Genomic DNA, 20,678 nt, shown 5'->3' with positions numbered 1-20,678 from the left:
TTACTACATACAATGAAATCTCTGTTCAAATCAAATCAAAGTCTTCTTTACACACATTTCAGCATCTCTCAACCTAACTGAAGAAATCCTACATGCACAGGGGTCTGAGCCAGGCCCAGGTAGGAAGTCTGCCTGGCTCATCTCTCAGTCTGAGAAACCTGAAATGAGGAGGAGAAGGGAAAGTAGTGTTTCCTATTTTTTAGCTTGTGATAGTATTATCTAACTGGTGAATTATCTTAATGTTTTCCTGTACTCAGAAGGGGGAGGAAAGGCCAATATCAAAATCTGTTTCAGCACTTCCCTCTGTGAGTCATTTCATGAGCCACCTCTTCATCACCTCATCCTCAGAAGCCTGGTGAGTCTGGCAGCTCTTGGTGCTTGGAGGGACACAGCTGACCGCTGGACAGCATGCCCATGTGTTGAGCTCCTCACACCTAGAAATAGCATTGGTTTTATCACACAGGCAATCCTGGTGCTAAAGCATCAGAGTTCATACATTTTGTCCACTATTAATAGGTAGCAATTAATATTTTCTAAGTACAAATCATTCATTGAGGCTTAAAACATCAACAGGGAACCTCTAACAGATTTAATTTAAATAATTTAAATCTAGGATCTGGTACTGATAGAAGAGCTCAGAGGAAAGAACATGCTGAATTGTACCTTTATTTTAACAAATGACAACAGGAAAAACTAAAACTTATGAGTGATCCAGGATATTTATACAGCAAAAGTAAGAATGAAACCCCATTAGAACACTCAGAATCTCTTATGGAATCTCATAATCAGTGTCAAAAAAATGATTTCCAATTATTCCATTCTGAGAGTTTTTTCAAACATCAACAACAGAAATAAGTTAGTAGACAATGTGGCCAAATTTTTAGGCACTAGAAGGTTAAAAAATAATACCACCACCAATTATTTAGGTCCTAGGTACTGAAGGTCCACATCTTCCAAATCTGAAAACTTCTGACATAATGGTAAGTTACAGTCCATAGTGCACAGTTACCACGCTGCTAAGTATCAGTACAGAAATGATGAAGACAAACACAGTAGAAAAGGAGCATTGCACATTAGTAAAGTTGATTATCATAGAAAGATATAAAAATCATCTAGCCATCCAAAATTGCAGTCTCTTTGATAAAACATTAGGAAAGAGATCTTGGTTGGTGTGTTCTTTCTATTTTATTTACACCTCAAATAAAAGTCTTTCCAGCCCAATGTCATGTCACGCTTTGTACAAGTTGGCATTTGCAGATATCAAAAGGACACCCGGCACCTAGAGAGACACGTGAGTTCGCTGTCAGCTGCTGTCAGCTGCTGTGCTCATCTTGTTTCCATGGAAATTGACATTAGAAAGGTGGGGGAAGGGGAATTATGGGTTGTTTCATTATTTCAAATAAAATGTTGGAAAATTTTCCCTCTTTGCACCCATCTGAAACTTGTTTCCATGGTAACAGGATCAGGGGTGTAGCCTCTAGGAGCTGAGAGCAAGAACTCTTTGCTGGTCCAGAAGCCAGCCCTGAAGAGGAGAGTAACACAGGCTACCACTCCTTAAATCAGCCAAAGGGGCATAAGGAAGAATTAGAAGTGACCTGAGACTTCCTGAGAAGGCTTAAAAAATACAAGGTTTTATTTCAAAATCCAGCTATTCAAGTAAAGCAAATATACAGGTAGTGAGCCCTCCACAGACCATAAAAACTGCCATTATGTGGATAACTGCCTGATCCCACCGGAGGCCACACAACTCCTCTCTCCACAGCTCAGACCACCTGCTTGTGCATTTTCTTAAGCATCATGCTCACTTTCTTAGAGGGGGAAAAAGAAAAAGAGGGAAATTCTAGACAAGGGCTCATTAGGTCATTTTTTCCCACAGATCAATGTTTTCTCATACTGAGTGATTTGCTTTCCAAGGGACTATAGTTGTTTTTAAAAGGATTTCACTGCAGAGGGTATGTTAAATGGAGAATGTGGTGGCACTGAAATGGCTGTCTGCTTAAAAAAATAATAATATATAAGAAACCATAGGGGGAAAGGAGAGAGTAGCCATTAAACTGAACTATTAAGAATGGCTGCACTTTCCATTCCAAATGTGAAGTTATGGATCGGGGCTATTACAATTGCAGAGTGCTGTGCTGCGGATTCAGTAGAATGGCCATGTAAATTGAAAAGCAAACTAATATCTCTTCAAGCTCTGGAAACCACAGGAGGAATTTGCTCCCAAGTGGAAAACTCTAGGCAATCAACCAATGAATCACTCACCCAAAGAACAGGAGCTTTCTTTGTCTTTCTCATCAACGGTCTTTTATGTAGAGTACGATATGGGTTGCTTCATACAATATCAGAAAACTTGAGGGCTATAGGCTTTGGCATGGACCTAGCTCTGGAGCTGATTATTTGTATTATGGGAAGGGGAATAGTTCTGTCTCTTCTTTAATAATGTCATATATAACATTCTCTATGAAAGGTTATCCCTAAAATGCTTGATCAAAATGAAACTCTCAATAGAGATGCTTGTGTGATGGAGGAAAGACTTGTGTGCAAACAAGAAAGTCAACCACAGATATAAAACATAACCTTATAATAATACACTCACACTTTTGATCTGGCAATCTTTATTCTTGAGTAAGTTCTATATGTGAAGATGATTAACGATGGCACTTGTTAGACATAAATGTGGTAAAAAAATAATAACTAGGCAACATTGCAGCAGTAATCTAACAAATGACAGTGTGTCACTTAATGGGGTCAATAAAAAGACCTGAAGACAGTAAAATGGGAGATAAGGGTACATGATAGCTAAGAAGAGCAGAATACAAATAGAATGTATGTTGTGCTTACATATATATGTTCACGGAAATAAGGAAATACATGAAAAATAGAAATATCAGGATGAAAAGGTTTTTAAAACGTTTTTTGTACGCTCAGCCTTCAGTGATCTATAATACAAGGCAGTAATTCAATTTTTGGACCCATCCTGCCTCACTTGCTAGTGGTTTCCACTATGGCTGTTGCCAATTGCATTGATTTTGAGCATACAGCAATACTGGGTCATGACATGGGTTACCTATCTAACTAGACCTAGAGCAAGGGAAATTCATGGCAAAGTCAGCTCTGATTATTAACGAGGCCAGTAGACATTGTGCAGTAGCTCACTCTTTTCTAGTGAAATGCACAGCAAGGCCTTTAAACTTCACCATCCCAATTCTACAGGATACTGGAGCACACATTTTCTTCATAGGGAGAGTAACCTAAACCATTGTGGTCTGAGAAATGACAAGGGGACCCTCCCGACTTAATCTGTGAAGTAACCCACTTACCAACACCCACAATGTCTTCTTCCAGAGCCGAGGGAGCCCAGTCTGGAGCAGACAACCCAGCTGTGGACAGATCATGCTGGGACTGAGCCCACGTGTGGCTCCCTGAAGTCTGGACACACTGCAAGCCACTGCAGGCTCCCCCTCACAAGGTGACTGCATTTGGTCACTCCTAGGAAAAGACAGCAGTCCAAGGGTTCTGTTCACTCCGGGGAGTCGGAGGTGGTTCACTACACCACCCCCGCCTTGGGCAGACTGGAGAGGAGCCACTGACAGCACGAGTGACACGACGGCCAAGCTCGGGTAGGCCCTGTGGTCAGCCAGCCCAGGCCTAATTGGAAACTGCTCAAAGAAATGCACGTTAAATTCTCAACACGCGGTGTCCTGTTTAATCCGTTCCACCGCCTGGCAAGGTGGGCCACGTCATGCCACTTCTGCAGAAGAGGAAGGCCTGAAAAAGGCAGGGAAGAGCCCAGGGCTACTCAGAAGCGCACTGAAGTTGGGCACACACAGGATCCGTAGTGGCCGGCCCTGCTGCACACAGGCTCTGGGCGCCATACCACAGTCACAAGTAAGAGTACTGCTTGCCAGCTACGCTACAAGAACTTTATTTTGACAGCAGAGGCAGGCTCTAGACCCTACATTTCATTTGTTAAGTTTTCCTCTTATCGTGGAAGTTTGGGTGCTACTTAGGGCAGAAAGTCAGGGTAGGGCGTGGTGGGGCTTCCGGTCCAGGGGCACCTACTCCAGAGACAGAACTGCACAGCTCTCTGCTGCCTCTGGGGACTCCTGCTTGGACGCTATGCACACGCACGCACATGCACGCACATACACACATCAAAGTCCCTCAAAGCAGCAGGAACGGCAGGTCTACTGGTACCTCCACAGCTATGAGCTGGACTAGCCCTTTCCCCGTGTTACAGAACAGAAAGTGCATTTATTAAATCCCTTTGAGGCAAACAGAGGAGGACCGTGGGAAACTAGTAACATGTTAACATTGAAAATCATAGGTTCTTTGTACTTAGAATGCAACTGATACAACAGAAACCCATGGAGAAAATCAGTCATTTAGCTCAAGTGCTGGAAACTGTAAACCATCTATAAAAGTTGGGTGCCTGCTGCATGCCTGTGATCCCAGCACTGGGGAGAAAGGGAAAAAAGGATCACCACAAGTTTGAGGGCAGCCTGGGCAACACAAGAGACTTCAAGGCCAACCTGACTACACAGAGACTATCTGAAAAACAAACAGAAGTAGGACAGGGAGAGGAGGAAGAGAGACAGGAAGAGGAGGAAGGGGAAGGGAAAGGGGAAGAGGAGAAAGAGGAAGAAGAAAGACAAAGACAAAGACAAGAAAGAAAGAAAAACCCAAACCAAACAAACAAAAACCCACTATGTGGACAAAGATGTAGAACAGAATGATTGATTTCTAACTTTGGAGTCTGACCATCTAGGTTAAAATCTGACTCTACCAACAACTATGTGACCTCAAGCCAGTTACTTAAACTCCATTTGCTTTAGTTTCCTCATCTGTTAAATGCAATGCCAGTAACTACTTCATAAAGCTTTTGTAGGGGTTCAGTGAGAAAACACAAGTGCTTAACTGCCGTTGGCATGTAGTGAACACCTAAATGTTAGCATTCAGTAATTACCTATATTGTCTGATGTGCCTTGCATAAAAATAACATGGTTTCTAGGTAGACCAATGGGTTTTTATTTTCTTCTTTGTGCCTTGCCCTATTTGCCAAGCTGAAAACCAAGGGTGTAGAACATATTTATGACTTTCTGATTTTTTAAAAAAAAAACAGCAAATAGAAATGTTTTTCTTACCAAATGAATGCATCAAAAATTTCAATCCCATTACAGGAGATGGTATGGAAGCCCTTGCCTGGCACAGTGCCAGGCTGGTGCACAACAGCTCTTCCAGTCCTTTCAGAGGACAGTGCTGGGCGCACTGCCCAAGGCCAGCCAGCCTCGTGCTGGTGATTCATACCTGACACTCATGAGTGTGGCCCACCTGTCACTTCCTGCTGGTTGTCTTGGGCAATGTCTCACGCCCCAGTTCTACTGCACCTGCCTCTCCACGGTATTCCACTCTCATCATCTCCCTAAATCACCTTGCTGAAGTCACCTTCTCAATCTGTATCTAACCATCTGCAGAATAAAAACTCCAACATGGGCAACTTGGCTGGGCGTGATGACGTGTGCTTGCAATCCCAGCTACTTGGGTGAAAAGCAGGAGGATCACAAGTTCCAGGTCAGCCTAGGCAACTTTGTGAGACTTTATCTCAAAGTATAAAATAAAAAGGGTTAGAGATGTAGCTCAGTAGTAGTGTGCTTGCCTAGCAGGCATGCACCCCTGAGTTTGATTCCCAGTACTGCAAACAATAAAAATAAAGTTAACAACTTTGCTATATTTGGTCACTATTCCAATTTTCACACGATTTCTAACTTTCAACTATGCATCACCACCCCAGTTCTGTCCACCCCAGTACTGGGTACATTCTTAAGGGCTGCACTACATTAGGTCATTGTGATATGTCTCCTGAATCTTCAGAGTCACAGTGCTTTCAGAGAGGCTTAAGCACAGAAACAATTACTTTAAGACAATATTGACTTAGACCTATTATATATCAAAAGTTATTTTCTGAAAATGGGGACTATCAGGACAGATGTCAAGCAACTTCAAAACAGTAAACTTTGCATTTTAATCCTTAGCCAAAAAGCCTAAAACATGGGAGGGTTCGAGTCTGAGTACGAACATATTCAAACAGTATAGTTTATTAAACCGATAGATGCATTGTAAAAGTTACTGCTCTAGATTGGCAGTTCTCCCAGTGTGCCTCAGGACTACCTGAGAACTTGTTTCAGAAATGCAAATCCCCAGGCCCTATCCTGACCTACAGAATCACAAACCCTGAGACGGGGCCCAGAAATCTGAACGTTAAAGTCATCCTCCTGGTGTTCCTGATACAGACTAAAGGTTGTCAGTATCTCTACAAATGTGAACCTGAGAGAACAAAACGTTTAACTGTTTTATTAAGTGTTAAGATTTAAACAGGCAAAGAAGCCTTGGCTGTCTGGATGGTTACATTCTTTGGGGCAGAAAATGACCCTGACACAATCTGCATGTTGCTCAAAGAAGAAACTGTGCTGATCTGAGGATTTCCTTAGACCTTGCCCAGAGGTAACCCACCCTTGGTCGGGCTGCAGTAGAGCAGAGGGTTTGAGATGGCACCATTCAAGCTCCTTCCTAGGACAGGCCTGAACTGCCTTGGTGGAATTAAATGATGTGCTCAAATTGAGACTCCATGATCTACTGGGCAGTGTTGGCAAAAGTTGTGCCATACAAGTAGAAGTGCAGTTTTCAATATACCTGTTTGAATGTTCTTCAGGTTTGGAGCTATCTGCTGCTTACCAGTCCTGACACCTCTCAGCTACCAAAAGACTATTATAATTTATATCCAATAGCTAACTATCACCCCACAAATCACAGAAATTTAACAAATACTGTCGCATGGGTAAAATATTTTGCCCTTGTAAGTGCTAGAAATACTTAGCTATAGAAAAGTATTACAAATCATTCTCACCATGCCTTCAATTGTATTTAGCAGCTTCTGTTGAAGTGCTACATGCTACAAAATTATGTGCAAAGTATGAGACAGGGTAAGGAAAGAGTGCTCCTAAAGCCTCCAGTGCTCAGGGCAGGCTGTGGAGGATGAGTGAAATATGGGGTGCTACAGATGACCTTGCTGTGAGGAGGCAGGCCTTTAGCATCAGAGCCAGCTGCTGGGCGTGTGACCTGAAGGCTCTTTCTCCTGTCCGCTCCTCCCTTCGCTCACTGCTTCTTAATGATGTGAGCAGCTCTCCCCCTGGCAGGCCCTACCTGCCTTGGAGCCACCAACTATGGACTGAACATTGAGCCAAAATAAACCTCTCCTTGAAGTTGTAGGGGTCCAGCAACGAAAAAAGTGACTGAGGCTGATGTAGTGTAGACTGCTTGTCTAGCATACCCCAGTCCCTGGGCTGGATCTCCAGCACTGGTGTGGGGGGTTAGAAAAGTCAAGATACGATTTGTTAATAAAAAGAATGAAAAAAATTTAAATTATCAGAGAATATGAATGTGTATGTACACCTGTAACACTGCATAGAAGTGGTACTTAAGAAAATTATACATGTTAAGTATTTAAGTGAAACAGAAAGAAAATCTGGAAACTAGGGGGAAAAACTCATAGCCCATTCATGAAATTTGAAACACAGAGGTCCTGGCAAAGCCACGCTTGGTTCTATGTACTTTGAGGACATAGAGACACTGCTTCCCTGCCTTAAGTAGGGTTAACTGCAACCATTTCCTGGTATTTTTACAGGTGAATTTGCTTAGCACAGCTCTTAGCACACAGAAGCGACCCATGTTTAGCTGGCTGAGAACTGCTGAGCTCTGCTTTGTCCCCCTTGTGGAAGGCAAGGGCTGTGCAAACATTTGGCTGGGTGGGTCTCAACAATCTCCTGGGGGAAAAGGGGCATCTAAGGTCACAGTTTAGGAACAAACACTTCCCCCTCAGCCTTCACTTGTGAGACCACTGTACTCACAGTGCTGCTCACACAGACACTTCTGATCTTCAAGACCACAAAAAGAAGGTACGCTTGTATCATTTTCATTAAGACTAGGAAATTCTCAATTGTCTGGACACTTTCGCGACTGTAGATGCACCCTACCCCATGCACCCCACCCCCAGCAGTGAGGTGTGCACTGCCACACCTCTTCCAAAACTCTTCCCTCCAAACCACTAGGCCGAAGATGTGGCTCCAGGGCATAGCACTTGCTCAGCATGCGCACGGCCCTGGGTTCCCAGCCCCCCACTGATGGTAGTAAAACAGCAGCCTCTAGATCCTCAGAAAAGCCGCACTTTCCTAGTAGATTAGAAGCTGGAAAACTACGCAGTATGAAGGAAGATGAAGAGACAACTCCCTAACAGAGGACTGTTTCTTTAACTCAGAACACTAACGTGTCTCCCGTTCCTGGCTGCACCACAAGGAGCTGGTCTTGTTCTTGGCTGGATGCACCGCCAGCAGACTAAAAAGGGGATGAGTGCCTGACGAGCAGAGCCCTTTCCCTGAATGCTCTTCTCCAGTGGTGGCTGGAGGTGTGAGCAACAGCAGCAGCCTTGGAAATACAGAGCTGCACTGCTGGCCTGGTCCCGGGCCTTAGGTGGGACCGAGCAAGCCCTTGTCGTTCTAAGCAACTGCACTGTGAAGTCTGTCAGCAACTGAACCTCTAACCTGTTCTTGGAGAAAACAAAGAGGAAGGGAGGGAACACATAAGGTAAATAGTCACAAGCCAGCATAACCTACTTCATTCTACTAGGAAGGAATGAGAGAGAAGGCAGCCTTAGTACTTAGTGGTTAGCCATCCTCATAGTGAGAAGTAGAAATATTTAACAAATTCTGTACATAAACAAATTTTTTTTTGGCAAAACCAAACAAAGCAATGTTCTTAAAAATATAAAAGCAAGAAAGTCTTGATGACAAATGAAAAATATTACGACAAACTGCCAACAACTTGCTGTCTTGTGAGAAAACAAGAACATTAAAAAATCCTTAGGTGTTATTTTTAAATAGTAAGGGAAAAAAGACAAAATTAGAAAGCAATTTTTTTCTAAAATATACCGTAAAGGTAACAGGTGTATAAGGAATGAGCCATGTGGCCCTTGCAGGAAGAAACATGCTTGGTAACTTACTAAAAGCCCAGAGTTACAGATTTCATCTAATGAAATTAGTAAAAGCTTGTCCACAAAGATAAAGTCCAAAGACTAATGACTGACTGCAATGGCCGGAGCTGCAGGGATGGCCCTAATGAGCAGTCGGCTGAGGGCTGGGATGGCTGGATTAAGTAAATTAATATAATGGATCAAGGAAGCACTAATGAAGACAAAAACCAGCTGACTTTCACCTTTCTTTTACAAGGTAATGAACTCTCCAGCTTTCTGGACTTCATAAATTATAACACAAAACTGAAGTCACCAACATTTCTGTAAACGCAAAGGTTGGAAGAGAATATGAATCTGAAAACACTGGGCTTTCCCAGAGAAAACAGATTCTGCCTTCTGACACACCAGGAAAAAGGTAAGCTTTAATGTGTGACCCTGAATCACAAGAGTCTCCTAACAAACAATGAGTCTCGATGAAATAAATTTAGCTTTCCTGATTAAACTGTCATTAATATACCTCAAGTTAGTCCCATTTTATACTCTTGAGTTTCTGGTAACTCAGAAGTACTTGCTGGGTTCGTTTCTTTTTTTTGTTTTGTTTTGTTTTTTTGAAACAGGGTCTGGCTCTGTAGTGCATGCTGGCCTTGAACTCACTGTGTAGCCCAGGCTGGTCTCAAACTTGTGCTCTTCCTGCCTCAGCCTCCTTAGTGCTGGGATTACAGGCATGCACCACCAAACCCAGCAGGTTCACTGTCTTATGTAGCAGAAGTCTACAGCCAAATTTATTTATAAAATAAGTGCTTTTTAAAACTCTCTGAACACATGCACAGACTTTGCTTACACAACCTACGCTGATGATCCCAAAGCTTTGATATAAATAGTAAAAAAGGAAAAGAAGAACTACTTATTGGTACTAAAGCCTTTACTGTAATAAACCAAATATATTTACAATTTATACAAATGTTGAACCAACAAAAATACAAAAAAACATTTCACAAGATGCAAAACCAGGAAACAGGTTCATCAGAGACACCACTGCTCTACGAGGGACGGAACGTGAGGTGAGCTGCACAGAACAGAAGTAGCCTCACACCGCAAGGCGGAAGTGACAGCCCCGAGGGAAGGACAGAAGACAGGCACAGCATGAGTCAGCAGGTCCACTCCTCCGTCCCACGGCCTTGGCCCCATCCACACATCTCGGTGCTCCTTCTGGTCTAGGCAGGCAGACAGGTGAACTGCTGACGAACTCATTGCCTCCTCTTTGTAGCCTTGGAGTAGTATTGTGTCAAAGTTTCGAAATAGGGTTTTTATTTTTTTGTATGTATTTTTTTTCTTTTAAAGTTACAACTTCTCTATTTCTACAAATTCAAAACATTTTGGCCCAATTCAACTATAAATGTCAAACCACGTTATGGTTTCAGTAGATGACTTCATAGACTGTGGCCTTCTTGTCGCCTGAGCCAGTGACTATGTACTTATCATCCACAGAGATGTCGCAGCTCAGCACTGACGAGGACTCTTTGGACTGGAAGAGAATACAGTAGGCACATGTTTAACCCGGAACCAGGACACCAGGCTTGCTCCCTCTGAAGCACTATTCTCAAAGGCAAGGACAGCGACACACTGACCTGGAAGATGCTGGCTCCATAAGGCGTCCGCCACGCATTGAGGAGGTTGTCTTTTCCAGTACTCACAAACCATTTACCTAGAATGAGCACAGCATTAGCAACACTGAAATTCCTTCTACAATATTAGCAACTTGGTCTCAAGCGAACAGAGCACTTTTAATACATGAACCATCTTGCTTGAACAGTCAGTCTATGACCTAAGCAGAGGTTTTGAATCTGGTCTCCCCAGTGAATTATGTATGTGATTCTGAGGAGAACCCAAGAAGCATCAGCCTCCCTGGTCCCTGGACACATGACTTGCAGTATCACCCAACATGTGACAGTCCCTCAATTACTGAATCTGTGAAGTTGTTCTACTTTGCTTAGTCTCCCTACGATAAAATGGAAGAATTAAACATCAAACTATGTTAAAATGTCAATCACATTCCATGAACATAGAGAATGTGCTTGGTAAGTACACCTACCCATCCATCTGCCCACTTGGTGAAAAAATACATGACCATCTGTAACACACAAGAACAGTCCCCATGGGAACTTTAAGCCTTTTTGTCTTCATCAAAGGATGAAGAGGAGTGTGGATCCAGCTAACTATCCCCTTTCCTGACTCTGAGCTCTTCATCCTGGCCAATTCATAATAGCTTCCCCAGTTCCTATGTCATTCTTCTTAAACTTCCCACCCACCCCTCTTCAGAGTAGTAACAACTGCCAACAGCCCTGCCAAAACAAGTATAGGTCCAAACCTTGTATTAGGCAGTTTCACTGCCTGCTAAGTCTTCTCAAATTAGCAAAACAGACTGACACAGAAATCCCCACTCCAAGGGGCACAGTAAAACAACAGAATTACTGCATCCAGTTATTTGGAGAGTGACATTTTTCCAGATATGATCGCTAACCATATTTTTAGAAATAGTTTCCATTTAGGCCATCCATGGCCTCCAGTTTCCTTTCTGTTGAACTCACCACAATAAGCAAATTTTAGGGACAGCACACAGCTCTCATGGAGATGCAGCTGGTACTTGTCAGGTTTGTTCACATGCAGGACTTCCACGTTGCTGCTCTCCATGCCCACGGCCAGCCACTCCCCAGTTGGGCAGTAGCCCAGAGAGAAGATCTGTGAGAACAGAGCGGCTCACGAGTTACTCTGCTCAGTACACTTGGGGGGAGGGGCAAGAATGAGGGAAGAAATCAGCCAAATTGAGACTGTGGAACAGTGTCCAGGACAAGCAACCCAAGCCAGACGAACCAAGTGTCAAAACCCTTGTGAGGCTGGGGGTGTAGCTCAGTGGTCCCATCCTCCCAAAACAAAAACACCTTTATGAAACAACTGAAAAAATTCTAACACTCCTATCATATTTAATGAAATTAAGAAATTCTTTTTTTGCAGAACTGGAGATTGTACCCATGGGTACTCTACCACCAAATTATATCCCCAGGCCTTTTTATTTGGTATGAGGCAGGATCTAAGTTGCCCTGGCTGGCCTTAAACTTGTGATTTGTTTGCCTTGGCTTCTCAAGCAGCTGGGATTATAGGTATGCATCACTACATCCAGCTAGGAATTATTCTTAATACGAAAGGTATTTGTTTGTGTGTTTTAAAGAAGTCCTCATCTTTTTAGAGATACTAACTGCACGTTTATAGACAAAATTGTATGATATCTAGAACTTAGTTTCAAATAATCCAGTGCTTGGAGTGGGCAGTGTGTGTGTAGAGAGTAATAGATGACAAAGGTTGGCTGGGTACAATCACGGCCAGCGCTGGGCCGTGGGCGCAGGTACTATCCCTGCACATATGTTTGGACATTTTCAGTATTCATATATATTTGAGAATTCTGTAAGAAGTTAAAAAATATAGCAATCAAAACTAAAATCCTTACATTAGGAAAGGGCAGAATAAGACTACAAACAAAATCAAAATGTTAACAGGGACATAAAATTCACTAGTATATATAGCTGCTTCCCATTTTTGTCTGTTTTTCTAAGTAGAGCTGTTTTTTTATTGTAAAAAAGGTAAATGTCATGTAATAAAGAACAATTCTAACATCAGAATGCATTTAAAATGTAGGCAGTGCCTTTCCCAAAACAAGTCTAGATCCAGGTACTTCACAAAATCCAGAGTTGCTATTTTTACATTATTGCAAAACTCCATAAATCTAGTTGGTGACGAGTCCATTTTTTAAGGGTTAAGTAATAAAATGGGCATCCACTGAGATACTGCTACATTTTTCTTAAGCTCCTTGATGCAGGGGAAGTGAATTAACTTCCAAAGTTGTTATGAATTTCCACTCTTCCTCATGGCACCCTGCATTTTCCCCCAGCTTTGTTTAAATGGACATCAAATCTTCATCTCTGCTGGCCAAACCCTGCTGAAGGGAAACTGTGTACCTCACTGTACAAATTTCTTACACAAAGCCAAGACAGGGCCTTGGGATGCCTTCAACCACAGCACTTTAGGAACTACTGAGAGGGGCTGGGGATTTAGCTCAGCAGCAAAAGCACCTGCCTGGCAAGCGCAAGGTCATGAGTTTGGTTCCCGGTACCGGAGAAAAACCAAAAAAAAAAAAAGAAAAAAAAAAAGGAACTACTGAGAACTTCAGGGGGTGTTCATCTGTGTGTTTTATTTTCCTAAAATCAGTCATGTCAAGGTGAATTCTGCTGAGCTGTCCTGTCCAGGTACTGGAATTTCCCCTTAGGTGGGAGACGAGGCACAGACCACCCCACGGCCCCCACAGCAAGAGAGGCCTGGCCAGTCACCTGCGAGGTGAAGTCGTGCTGCTGCAGCTGCCGCCCCTCGCGCAGGTCCCAGGACCTGACGGTGTTGTCCAAGCCGCCCGTCCAGAGCTTGGTGCCGTCGTTAGAAATGTCAATACAGCTGGCTCCATCTGTGTGGCCCTGGAATTGCCTGATAAAACAAACCAGATTGAATAATGATTTCCTGCCAGAGCTTAAGGTAAACACTGTTGTGTTGTTAGTTTTGGACTCCATGTGTGCCATCTCGTCAGTGTCTGCTGATGTGTAAGATCAAACTAACCTTCCTGGGAGGAGAGGAAAATGTGCCTGCACAGTTGGTTTCTTTTTTCACCATCCTAGGCTAAACAGATGCAATGCACCGGAGGTCACTACCCAGAAGTAGCTTCTTTGCCAAATCTAAGGTCAGATTCCTCCCCACATCTAAAAAGTGTTAAAAGAAAATAAAGGAGAAACAATCCTAGTGTATCCTTCGGGAAAGAGAAGAGGCCTAACCCTGGTCTTCAGTGGTAAAGATAAGGGCAAAGGCTGGACTCCATGAGCAGAAACATCCTTTCACCTTGAGCAAATCAACCCTTCATGCCAACAGAGCATGAGCTCACCAGTTTACTCAACCTTGCTTTCTGAATCAGAAATAGCCCTGTGTTAGGAAATCTGGACTTCCAGAGACAAAGGGTCACACCAGCATCCTGATTGGGCGCGCTGGGCAGAGATAAAGCTAATTAGTGAGGCATACCCATGGGTAGGACCCTGCCTCCAGGCTGAGCACAAAGTTTTATTCTCAGGAGACAACGGGGACTTGCTGAGCACAGGTGCTGCAGGCTGCAGGTGGGGCCTTGAGATGGGCTCAGAGCACATGCATGGTGCCTGCCGCTGGGCTCTGCCTGCTGAGAGGGAGCTGCAGGAGCGGGGTGGACAGGGGAGAGGTGGAGCACCTTCAGAACCAGGTGAGACTGGGCCAAGAACTCAGGCTCAGGGGTTCTGATGCAGGGTCCACCTCCCCTCCCCCACCCCGCTCCTTATTCCCACAGAGTTCCAAACTTTCAAGCTGAGCTTGGCATTTGAAAACATGCATGAGAAGGAAACAGCACTTCTGCTGCTCTTAATTTTGAGTTAAGATTTTCCCTGCTAAGCTGTCTCGAGCATCCTACCTTGGGAAGCTACAGCAGGGCTATGGTCTTCCTGGTCGCAGCCTCTGACCCCAGGGTGCCCTGTGGTCCCGCAGGTCGAGTCAGCCTCGGTCACCTCTGCCTCCTCAATTCCATCACTGCTCTGGAAACCCAGTCCCCCTGCAGCCCTTTGTCTTGTGACATCTCATCTCCTTTTAATTCAGCAAATGTGTTGTCCTTTAAAACAGTGACACCGACAGTACTCCTCCATCCTGCCACCCTCAGTGTTGGTCACGCCCTACTGCCACCAGACAGAGCCACGAATGCACTGAGGTGTGCTGTCACAAGAAACACAATATGCAGTGTCTTGCACATGCAGCAGCCACTCATCACAGGTGCCACTGCAACTTCCACTGAGCAGCGCGACACTCTCCACGGGCTTCCTCCAGGGAGCCAGCACAGCGGCTCCATGCACAGGACGGCAGGAGGCCTGCACTGCACCCTCACTCTGCCCTGCTACCCAGGTGCCTCTCTCAAGGTGAGACAAAGTAGGTCCCACGTATGAGGGCTAAATGGAATCACATTTGGAAAGTGCTTAGGAAGAATATTTTGAAACTCTATTAAGTTACAGAAGAAATCAAAGAGGAGAAGGAAAAGGGGAAGGGGAAAGGGAAGGAGAAGGGAAGGAAACTATAATTTCTAAAGAAGGAAGGGACACTGTAACTTGGCTCCCCTAGTTCCTTCTGCGCACTCCATTCTGTGTCTGGACTGAGCCTGACTTAATGACCCTTAACTTCTACATGGAGGTCTGAAAGAGCCAGGCTGCCACAATGGCCTCTATGGCCCTACATGTGGGGAGTGGCAGAGGGGCTGCACCAAATAAGCCACGGGCCTCAAACTGCACCACCAACAAAGGCAGTTTCTGAGCAATGATGAAAATGGCAAAGAACCAAACACACCCAACTGTACCTTTGCTGTTGCCTTAGTGCTTCCTCTATTTCTTTTTAGGACCTGGGATTCAACCCAGGGCCTTTGCACTGAGCTACAACCCCAGTTGTTTTTGCTAATGTTTTATTTGAGATAGGGTCTCATTCAGTTGCTAAAGTGCTCAGGCTGAGCTTGAGCTCTTGCTTTTCCTGCTTCACCCTCCCAGAGTGCCTGGGACTGCAGGCAGGACGCCCCTCCGGCCCAGCTGCGGGCTGACTTCTGAAGACTTCCCAGGACATCTCTGGTGTGAATGTTGGCCAAAGGAACAGAGGCCTAGTAGTAGCTGAGGTTGAGAGGCCGGATTCTAGGAAGCCAGGAAAAGCCGCCCCATTCCTGGGTGGGGTGAACCCTGAACAGGCCTCTTATCTAGCTACTGAGAAACAGACACTATGGGTTTGTAGGTTCAATTAATGGAATCTCTTCTAACGTTGATTCTGTGTTGTTATATTAGCTGACTCCTATTTGCACAAACAAGATTCTGGCCAATGCCAAAACATCCAGGACCCTTCATACTGCCACTGAGCCCTATCAGCCTCGCCCCCTGGCCAGACCTGGCCCATGTGGCCTGAAGAGCAGAAGCCTGAAGGAGACTGCCTGGCACATGGCTGGAGAGAGCATGAAGCCCCTGCCCAACCTACGGCAGTAGGTATGTGGCAGAGGGACTGGGCCCAGGGGCAGCTAGGGGCTTTCTCTCCAGGCCATACCCCCGGAGGGGACCCCTGAGGTCCACCTGTGCTCACCTCACCAGCGTCTGGTTGTGCAGGTCCCACACGGCGATGTTGCCGTCGCTGCAGCAGGAGAAGCAGACCTTGGAGTCAGGGCTGATGGCCAGGGCGTAGCAGGCGGGGGCCGAGGACGTCAGCTCTGCTTTGATGCGCGGGGTCGGAGCCGCCAGGTCCCAGATGGACAGAGTACTGGCTTCCCCTCCCACTATGAGAGTACAGCCATCAGGCAGCAATTTACAGGAGCGGATGTAATTATCTCTATTCTGTGAAATAAACATAATTCAATTGCTATAATGCAGCACCAGGCAAAAACAGTGCCATACTCTGCATCTTGGTTTCTGACTGAGGAGTGGCATTTCATGGGCTGTATTCTGGAGGGAAGATCAGGGTCCAAATGTAACTGTCTCCTTCAAAAATAGTGAACAAAACAAACTGATAGGACTGCTCCGCTGTGTATGGACGCTCAGAGGACTGTTGCTGATGCTCCGCCCTGCAGGCAGACTGAAATCGGCTAGGTGTAAGGCGGGTGTGCACAGACTTGTCTATGAGGAAACACTTTTAGAAGCTAGTTTTACATCTTGCCACTCTCCATTATGTACTACTGGAACTGTAGACCCCTGCCTGTGCTTTGGTTTCCATGCTCTTAACACTCTTCCAAATGTTGCACTGTGGCTTCTTTAGTCAGAATATTCTTAGCTGAGAAGTTCACAGAGCTACTCTCAGAACTCATAGTTTTATTTTGCCATACTGAGGACTGAACCCAAGGCCTCACACATGCTAGGCAGGTGCTCAATTACTGAGCTACACACCCATCCCTTTTTATTTCACGTAGAGACAGCACCTCACTAAGTTGCTCAGGCTGGGCTTGAACTGGCAATTCTGCCTCAGCTCTGGAGCACCCAGGATTATGGGCAGGTGTCACAGCCTTAGGTTATAATGCAACTGCTGTCTCATATTAGCCTCTCAATTCAAAGGCCAAAGAAACTGATAAAAGGTAGCACTTCTCCATGAGAAAAAACCCAACACAAATGAAGAAAGGTGGCTGGGTGGGACTGCATACGATCCACTTCCAGGGTAACTGTTATCTTCCATCTCAGACCCCAGTGGAGGGGCTTTAACATCACCCTATCTCTGGAAGATCAGAGAAACTTTAAGCACAGAACTTCAAGAGAGAACACTGCTACTACTGTAGAACTTTGGGCCGAAGCTCACTTTTCATTGGTGGTATTTTAAGTAATTTAATTACAAGAAAAAAAAATACTAGTAACTACCCCCAAAATCTGTGTGTCTCAAGAACACTGCCAGTCTGCTTTTCAGGACCACGGCTTCTGGGACTCTCACGTCCTCCCAGACAGGCAGTGGATGAACTGCGCTGTCCCCCAGGGCAGGATGACCACCTGTAAACCCTGAGGTTACACTTTTGACCCTGAGTATGTCCCGGCATGTTCTGTGCCCTTGGAAATACAAACTGCTGTTCCTGGACTTCATACGCCTCAGGAAGGCAATCTTCCTGCGACTGCTATGCTGCCTGCTGCCCTGCATCTTGGAAGTGTGATACTTCACCCCTTCCTGAAATTACAGTAGTAAAACCCAGCCAGCTCTCCCAGGTTTCCCTTAACAAAACAGACCCTGTTCAGGAAGATTTTCAAGCCTCAGCATCAAATGTTTACTATTCAACATTTATCTGCACGCTGTAAGGAAATTAAAAATGGAGTGGAACCAGAGTCCAGGCCTAGCTGTGCTTTTCAGCATTAAAAGGGAAACCCCCTTATCACGCATCTACCCATGGAGAGCTTCTAGAACACAATGAACTATTTTCAACAAGAAATCCAAGCACACTGGGAAGCAACCACTTCCACAGCAACAAATGAATCCTCGCTGCAGGAAGGGAGTGGTGGGGAGAGAAACAGCTAGCACAGGAAACAGAAGGGCTCCTAGCTCCTCCTAACAGGCATGAAACCCAGGCCTGGACAGTTATTTCCTTATTGAGCCTCCAGGGAAAAACTGCCTGTGTGCAGCAGCAGTTGCTCACTCACCAGACAGTCCAGCTGGGAGACAGGACTCTTGTTGCCAGGGTGGCTGATGTCCCACACCTTGACGCAGCCCTTGCCGCCCGTGTACACGTGTCTTGTGGGGTTGCTGATGGTGACCGCGCACACCACCTCCCCGTGGTTGAGCGTGTTGATCTGGCGAGCGTGGCGGGGGATTCCGGGTCCAATGAGGGCGTCGGGGGGGAACGGGACTGGCTGCATCTGACCGTCTGCAGTAACGTGGAAGGAGTAGGCACTGTGGGCGCGGGACCAACGAGAAGGAGGAAAGAGAACACACAGGTACCGTGAAAACTGGGCCCCAGCCTCCGTTCACTTGAGAAGACAGGCTATGAGAAGCAAGGCTTCCCTTGGGATCATTTCCTTCCGAAAGCAAGTTTCACCAACGGGACAGATTTAAAATAAACAATGGCTGTAATCTAGGGAATATCATTGATACCTATGTATTTTTTTTTTTCATAGATACCTATACTGATCCCTATTTTAATATGATTTAAAATTTGTGCTTATCCACTCTAAGAAGTATTCTTTTGGATCCCATTATAAAACAATGTGCTTCCTAATCAACCATGTATAATTGTGTGACTTCTTAGTGTAACCAAAAATCATCATTTTTGGAGTTTAAGATGAAGCCCCCAGAAACCCATAATAATGTGACACAGTAAATAGTGCGTGTATGTCAACACAAACAAAAAACAGTTTTTAAAACACACCAGTTTAAAGCTTGGATTCAAACTTTTGGTATAACAAAGAGAAAATCGACTCTCTTGTATCAAGTGGCTTTGTAACAGGTTTTTTTTTTAACAGATGAAGTATGACGGACTCTCAGACTCTGACTTGGCAGGGTCCCTTAGGTAACTGCCAACCCCAGTTCCCCTTGGGCCGTAGGAAAGCCGCGGCTGGGAGGAGCACCCTTCTGGCTCCATGGGCCAGGCCTGCCTGCACTGACCAGGAGACGCCGACGAGGTGGCACCAAGGCACAAGTGAGGTCTGGGCTTAGAGACACGAGCAACTCTACACTTTCTGCTCAGTTCTGCTGTGAACCCAAAAGTGCTGTAAACAAGCAAGCTTACCAATTTATTTAAAAGTAAAATCCCAAGAAAAAGGACACTGCTCTCCTCTTTCCTTCCTTTCCACTGCCTGAAAAATAAACCAGATGATAGCTCCTGCAGCTGTTCAGGCAACTTTCAAGATGGACAGCAACTCCTGAGGGATGCGGGGACACAAGGACGCACAATGCACAGAGCCTCATGACACCATGGAGCTGTGACACTTGCCCTCGGATGCTGATGGCCAGGGTCTTTTACAGGAAACAGAAACAAATCTTGGTGTCATTTAAGCTACTGTTTCTTCTGTCTAATACAAGTGAATCGAATCTTGGTTGCACTTTCTATCTCTGCATCAAATTCGGTATGTATTTTTTCTTCCAACGGGCTAAACTATTACTCAGCCTCCAAGGGCCAGTACACCACGAAAACATGCACAGAAGAAAGCTGCTTTAGAGGACAGAAGAACTAGATGTATTAATGCTGATTCTGATGCATCCACATCGAAGATGACTACTTTCTCCACTGAGCTGAGAGAACACTAGCAGGTCTAGAAGTTCACACCATAGATAACAAAGCATGTACAGTTTGCTTGCTGCCACACTCTCAAGGTATGTCTGGGCTCTTGCTGGTATGGCCACGGACACCTTCACACTGAGACACCATGGATATGAACACTGAGCTCAGAGTCTCAACTTTAATACTAATTCAAGTTCTACAAATATAGCCAGCACACAATGGAAAACTGATACAACATAGATTTTTATGAGCCTGCACTTAATACCCACGTTTTACCTAGAAAATAGAGGCTATTATTTTCTCTCCATAGAAGCTAAATATTTAATGCATAAAAACTTAAACTTACCTGCCCCGTAACCAACATAATCTTAGATAGCTGTTATCTCCTCAAAATTGCTTTTAGTTATGAATGTTAAATGGTTAGTTGGTGCAAATCTTTAGTATTATTTTTTGAGTAACTGAACACATATAATGAGAACTATGCAGAATGTTCTGGAAACAGATGCCCATATAAAACATAGCTTAAAGCCCTCACATCACCAAACCACCAAGACAAGCTCTCTCTTCTACCCACCCCCCAGTGGTACTGGGGATCAAACCCAAGAGAACTTGACCACTACACTATACTCCTGGCCATTTTTAACTTCCTTATTCTGAGATAGGGTCTTGCTGTGTTGCCTAGGCAGAACTCAAAGTTGCAATCCTCCTGCCTCAGTCTTCCTTAGTACCGGAATTATAAGTATGCAGCATCATGCTGGCGAAATCTCATTTTTTTCTTTGGTGTTCTTAGCAATATATAAAGCCCACATGACATTTCAAAATATGTACATTACAGTTAGCACATAACCT

General features: G+C 44.8%; 1 protein-coding gene across 5 annotated transcripts in view; it reads right to left on the bottom strand.

The window, feature by feature from the left end:
• Positions 1-9,943: 9,943 nt before the first annotated feature.
• Positions 9,944-20,678, bottom strand: part of Tle1 (transducin-like enhancer of split 1 (E(sp1) homolog, Drosophila)) — a gene marked incomplete at its 5' end in the record, with an annotated part of 91,868 nt that continues 81,133 nt past the window's right edge. For all 5 annotated transcript variants that reach the window (XM_005410111.2, XM_005410112.2, XM_013507549.1 and 2 more), the window contains 6 exon segments: positions 9,944-10,547; positions 10,651-10,727; positions 11,611-11,761; positions 13,402-13,549; positions 16,232-16,479; positions 18,253-18,502. In XM_005410111.2, coding sequence (XP_005410168.1) covers positions 10,440-10,547; positions 10,651-10,727; positions 11,611-11,761; positions 13,402-13,549; positions 16,232-16,479; positions 18,253-18,502 — 982 coding nt within the window. In that variant the 3' untranslated portion in view covers positions 9,944-10,439.

This window comes from Chinchilla lanigera, unplaced genomic scaffold, assembly GCF_000276665.1.
Source record: "Chinchilla lanigera isolate Chin_1 unplaced genomic scaffold, ChiLan1.0 scaffold00129, whole genome shotgun sequence".
In the NCBI taxonomy this organism is placed as follows: Eukaryota; Metazoa; Chordata; class Mammalia; order Rodentia; family Chinchillidae; genus Chinchilla; species Chinchilla lanigera.
This window is presented reverse-complemented; position numbering and strand designations above follow the sequence as displayed.